We start from the raw sequence: 6,074 nt of genomic DNA, 5'->3' as shown, positions 1-6,074 counted from the left end.
TCGATATCTATATCAAATCGATCCTCGAAAAATATATATCCTTTTATCGAAATATTTATCATTTAATTGTAATTAAATTATATATATATATATATATATATATATATATATATATATAACAATTGTAGAATCATTGGCTATTGGTACTTCCTCGCAAACCTTTTTATCCCAGTTGTTTAGCTTTCTGGTAATCCAAAGCTAATTCAATTGTATCCACTTTGAGGAAAAGACTTAATCAGTCATTGAACTATCCTAATAAAAACTTATTTATACGTAATATTTTGTTTTTTCTTCAATCAGTTTATCAAGTTTGCTTTATTATCTGTGTTATAAAAATTCAGTGTTTGAAGTAAGCTTCAATGCTGGGAATAAAGCTTTTGTTTCACATGTCTATCACTCCAATTGATTTTCGTTAGAAATTATTTTATATGGGTATGCCCCTATCCCGTAAATCTTTCTAGTATTATTTTATTTTGTGACTTTATTTTGATTTAGAATAAATCCCAAATTTAGATATTTATTACTCTATTTTTTCAATCCATGTGACACACTTTCCTTTTTAACATATTCCAAAAAAATGTCACATTTTCAAATCTAGAAATAATTTAACTTTATGAGATTATTTATAACCACATAAATATCTAAATCTTATTTTGGACCATAAATTTTTTTAATTTTTTTTTTTTTCAAAACACCGTGTAAAATCAAATGGTGTCGTTAGATTGAGGGAACACTAATATGTCAAGTGGCGTGGCGGCTGCTCAAAATAGAACAGCTTTTGATAAGTCAACAGATAAGTGACCGTTTGACATTTTCTATTGCATTAGTTTCTGTCACTCTCAGTGGTCGTTTGGTAGAGAGCCAAAATTATCTCGGAATTATAATCTCATGATTAATTTATCTCACTTTTTGAAATTATTTTATCCCATCTTTCAAATGGGATAAAATAATCTCAACCTTAGTGGGATAAAATAACCTAAGGTGAGACATCCCACCCTTAGGATTAGGCTTCATTTTGTATCATATTTGGTAGGAGGTATAAATTTATCCTAGAATAAATTTATACCTCCTATCAAATACGATACAAAAAATTAATACTGAGATATCTCAGCCTATACAAAAGTCAGTGCATTAAATCGTGGGCCACCAACTCTCTTGTTATTTTAACTCGTGATTTGAAATAACTTTTGATCTTTAATTTTCATTATTATATTAAAAAAAATTCTTATATTAAGGTAATTCAATATGTTATACTGTACAATTTTAAAAAATATATCTTAACCTATTTATATGTCATAATTTTTTAACGATTCAAATTCAGTTAAACTCCCTTCCCTCCACCTAGTTCCACCATTGCGTGCAGGACTTACCATTTAAACTCATTCCATATACGTATAGATACATACAACGGGGGAGAAACTTGTTTCGTTTTAAAATTTTGGAAAAAAGAAAATAGATGTAATCTTAAATATCCCTTTCCGTCCCAATTTATGTGTCGCGGAATTTTGAAAGTCAAACATTTTAACTTTGACAGTGAATTCGGACAATCTTTAATTTTTTTCGAAATAAAATTTACATATTTAAAAACTATGTTAAGAAAAAAAAAATACTATAATTCACAATATTTGAGAATTCAAAACATTTAAAAGACATATGAAAAAATTACAGTAAAAAAAAAAAAACTTGTTTAAATCTCGAAATCCGGAAGGTGTAACATAAATTGAGACAAAAGGAATATACCATATGCAATATTCACTCATAGATCAGGTTGATCTTCATTTCTTTTTACCTAAATTGCTAAATTTTTTCTTCATGAAACATCTAATCTGGACGTGGATGACTTGCTCTTTACTTGAGAAAATGGAGTTATAATTAGTTCTGATGCTTTGAGAATAAACTCAATTGGGAACTCAATACTTTCTCCGATTAATTAATGTATATTATCATTTTATTAAATCATTTTACTATGTTAAGTGGTTTAAATTCGATATAAACATCTGATACGAATGCACTCTCTTTAATTACCTACCACTTGTAGAGCAAGTTCATTTTCTTTGGTCCACACTATAATTGCGCCACCCTACGTGTCTCCTCTTACATCCTAGTAATACCCTTCCCTTCAATTATTTATGCATCCAAATCTTGCTATAAATAGAGCACAAGAATGGATCAGTTGCTTCATCCCTCAATTTTCAAGTATCATAACTAAGGTTTGAACAAAAAAAAAAAAAAAAAAAAAAACCCCAATATGGGTTCCAAGACATTTCTGTTTCTTGGTATTTTCTTGGCTATTTTTTTCATGATAAGTTCTGAAGTTGTTGCTAGGGAGTTAGCTGAGACTTCCAACTGTAAGCATTTCCTTTCATTTGCTCCCTATGCCCTTTCACTCTGAAAAAATGAACCTGGTCACTTTTCTCATTTTTTGGCATAGGATTTAATTAAATTATATGTATACACACTCAGTATTATAGAACACCAACAGTATATTTTAACACGTTACAGTTGGTGGATCCTTAATCAACATAATGTCCTATTTTGTCCGTGTAAATTTTCATCGGTTTCCATTTCTGACTTAAGGACTTTTAGACCATAGTTTAAAGATTCATTTCGAAGCAAACTGAAAATGAGTATAAGAGAACATTAGACTATAGTCTAAAATTGTGTGTTAATTATTGCTAACATTAGATGAAAATTTAATGTTTTGTCCGTAAGGTTAAGCAATATATGGGAAAATATTTGACCCAAGTCTAATGTATCCGGAGCGTTATCTCTCCCAATAAATAATACTATTTGCGCAACTTTAAAAACAAATAAAAAATGTAAATTGATGCCTAAAAGGAGACATTTGCATGGATTAGCCATTTTTATCTAGCGACATTATTTAACCTTTCAAATTACTCGGTGGTGAGTCGACTAAACATTACTTTCTTTTCGTTTCTTTTTATATAATATGTTTTAGTTATTTTCATGAAGCTTAAGAATGTACTATCAAAAAAATTCTTTGAATCGTGTGATCTTAAACATATTGTGTTGAAATTTAAAATTTATTCAATACATGAGGAATCATTTTAAAACATAATAAAAAGAAAAATAAGACATGTAAATAGAAATTTAAATTCAAAGGCCAGCTACGCGTTTGTTTAATTTTCACAACTAATTGATGCAGCAGTGAAACCGGATAACGAGAATGAAGTACATTTTGACGGACATGGCGGTGATGGACATTATGGTGGCGGCTACGGCCATGGTGGTGGTGGTGGTTATAAACGTAAAGGATGCCGTTATGGTTGCTGCAAAAAGTACAATTACGTATGCAAAAGGTGTTGTTCCTATGCAGGTGAGGCCATGGACAAAGTCACTGAAGCCCAGCCACACAACTAATTAATTATGTGTAATATTATAAAACCTTTGTTAATTAAGTGGCAATAGATGTAATAATCTTGCTACTTTAGACCTTTTGCTTGTAACAAGTATGAATAAAGCCATTCCAGTGCTTATGGATGGTTGTCATGTTCATGTGATGTTTTGTTGTACAATATAATATATCATATTGTGATCAAATGTTTCCATAGCGTTTAATTTTCTTCTTATTTTGAAGTAAGGGCTTTTCCTATGTTTTGCTAATTTTATAAGTCTCTTTTACGGAAAAGTGTTAAAAATACACCTAAAGTATGCGAAATTCACATCATTTATCCTCCGTTAATAGTTTGGCCCAACCATGACTCAATCGTTTCTTAATTGGCCAAAAAATGTCCTTATTTCACACAAAACTTAACCGAGCATAATTAGAAAACTAATAAGGGTATGTTTGGTCCAATTTAGTTCCTACGTGTTATTATTCAACAACTTGTGAAGTTGCAATGACGAAGCAACTTGGTTTAGTTGCAGTGAATTTTCTCACCCATTTAAGGCATCAAATAGGCACATTCTGAGCAATTTTAAGCAGCTTAAATATGTAATTTTGTACAATTTATATTAGAAGTTCCAGTTAAAGATACAACAACTTAACCATAATGTCATAAAACAAGAAAATTCATTATATTGCTTCAAACCACAAGATGCTCCGTTTCATTTTACATGTTTGAGTTTGACTAGACACGAAATTAAGAAAAATAAAAAAATAAAAACCTTTCAATTTATGGTTTTAAACGAAAAATGTGTGTAATGTATCAAGATGTTATTAATCTTGTGTGATCTTAAGTATTTCATGTGGAATATTGGAGGTATAGAGTTAGTACTAAACATATAAAATGGCATTTATATTTAAAATCGACTAAAAAAGGAAATAAGACATATAAATTGAAATAAAGGGAGAGTATGTAATAGTGTTAAACTTAGAACAATCCGTACAAGTAAAATAATGCAAATCCTAAGCACATTACTAATCAGATACTTAGCAGATGATTTAACAAGGGGTTCGTGAGATTCTTATACAGTAAAATGTTTTCGGTTTTAATGAAAAGAATGTTTTATCGGGTTCGAGCCTTATATATCGGGTTGTCCTCTTTGTTAGAGAGCATTTTACTTTTCAATTTGAGATTTTCAGCATAAATTTGGATCTAATTGGACGTCAATATGAATATCGAATGCATGGTGAAAAATTAAAAATAAAATCATATAAATATTATTTTATTTTATTTTATTTTCTTTCTTGGTAGCTTGAACAGTAATGCAGGTAGTTGGGTAGCGGATCTAAGAAGACTTGGTCAACTCAACTGATAAGTGACTATTCGTCATTTTTCAACTTGGAAGCTTATCAACAAGTCAACTAATAAGTCATTCATGGTTTCATTGGTTGGCAATTGCAACTATTTACGTGGCATTTAGAAGCTGTTAGACCCTTCCAAATTTCTCCCCATCTCTATTTATCTTTTTTTTTTTTTTTCACTGTTGCATTTGATATATGAATCGCGCTAGAAATCCGAAAATTGGAAGGAAACAAAAAAAAAAAAGAAAAAAAAAACTTTTAGAGAGGACAAGAGCTAAAAAATAAATAAAAAGAAACTAAAAAACGGTACATAAAGATGGAATTAATTCAAGAATTGATCAAGATATTCACGAACGAATTCAAGAATTTCAAGATAATTCTAGTCCTCAAAATTGACTCCTAGCGACAACGACAATTAGCCAATAAAAAACTAATAATCACCTTTGATAGAGAATACTAGATGATGAAAGCCACAAAAAAATAAGACACACTTTTCTTTTAGTTTACCAAAAAGAATGATATATTTTTATATTCGCAAATTATTTGATCAAACTTCATCTTTACCTTTAATGAAATAATTTAAATCCACAAAATTATCTACGGATTGCTTTATACACGAAGTTTTAAAGATCTTTCCTTTATTTTTTAAACTTCACGCCTAATCAAACTACGCACATAAATTAGGCGAGAGAGTACTTTAGTAATATAATTATGAAATTTTTATTATAGAAAGTATTATAATTCAATTAATTGAAAATATCAATAAATTATTTTACTTAGTCCGCTTCTCCCATATATGACTTTCCCTCGCTTTGGTTCTCTAATTAAAAGAGTTGAAATACACCTTCTCTCTACCGAGTTTCACGCCATCATCTCTTTCTACTCAACAAACAAAAACGATTTCATGTATTAGCATCTGTTGTAGTCTTAAATTTTTAAGTATAGACCAATTTCATCATTTTAAGAAAATATATGTATACGTTTCTTGACTATTTAAAGTGATTTTTTTATTATTATTAACTTTTTCTTGATTTATTTCATTATTGGAAATGTATTTATCAATCAATTTATTTGTTGATTCAAGAAAGAGTTGTGTATTAATTCGGAATATTAATGATAGATAAAAATAGGTCGACGATAATCTTTTTTGAATGAATAATTTTAGAAAATAATGGAATTTCCATATTAATCGAGTATTTCTTCTTTTTAATATTTGAAAATATTTTTGGCGATGCTAATTTTTTAATATTATTTGTTTTATTAAGACTAATGTCTATTTCTGGAGTTACTTTCTTTTTCTCTTTTGTAATTCTTTCTATTTGATTTTTGATTGTATTTGTTCTATCAGTCAAGTCCTTCATTTTGG

The 6,074-nt window shown here is 29.1% G+C and overlaps 1 protein-coding gene across 2 annotated transcripts; it reads left to right on the top strand.

Annotated features, from left to right (window-relative positions):
• Positions 1-2,165: 2,165 nt before the first annotated feature.
• On the top strand, positions 2,166-3,561 carry LOC132052169 (glycine-rich protein-like). Of its 2 annotated transcripts, none has more exons than XM_059443575.1 (2): positions 2,166-2,348; positions 3,170-3,561. In XM_059443575.1, exons 1-2 carry the CDS (start codon positions 2,249-2,251, stop codon positions 3,379-3,381), a joined length of 312 nt encoding a protein of 103 aa, XP_059299558.1. In that variant the 5' UTR covers positions 2,166-2,248; the 3' UTR covers positions 3,382-3,561. The 2 variants fall into 2 exon arrangements, with proteins under 2 accessions (XP_059299558.1, XP_059299550.1); XM_059443567.1 differs by having other exon boundaries at positions 2,169-2,348; positions 3,167-3,561.
• Positions 3,562-6,074: the final 2,513 nt, after the last annotated feature.

Source organism: Lycium ferocissimum, chromosome 1 (assembly GCF_029784015.1).
Source record: "Lycium ferocissimum isolate CSIRO_LF1 chromosome 1, AGI_CSIRO_Lferr_CH_V1, whole genome shotgun sequence".
Classification (NCBI taxonomy): domain Eukaryota; kingdom Viridiplantae; phylum Streptophyta; class Magnoliopsida; order Solanales; family Solanaceae; genus Lycium; species Lycium ferocissimum.
This window is presented reverse-complemented; position numbering and strand designations above follow the sequence as displayed.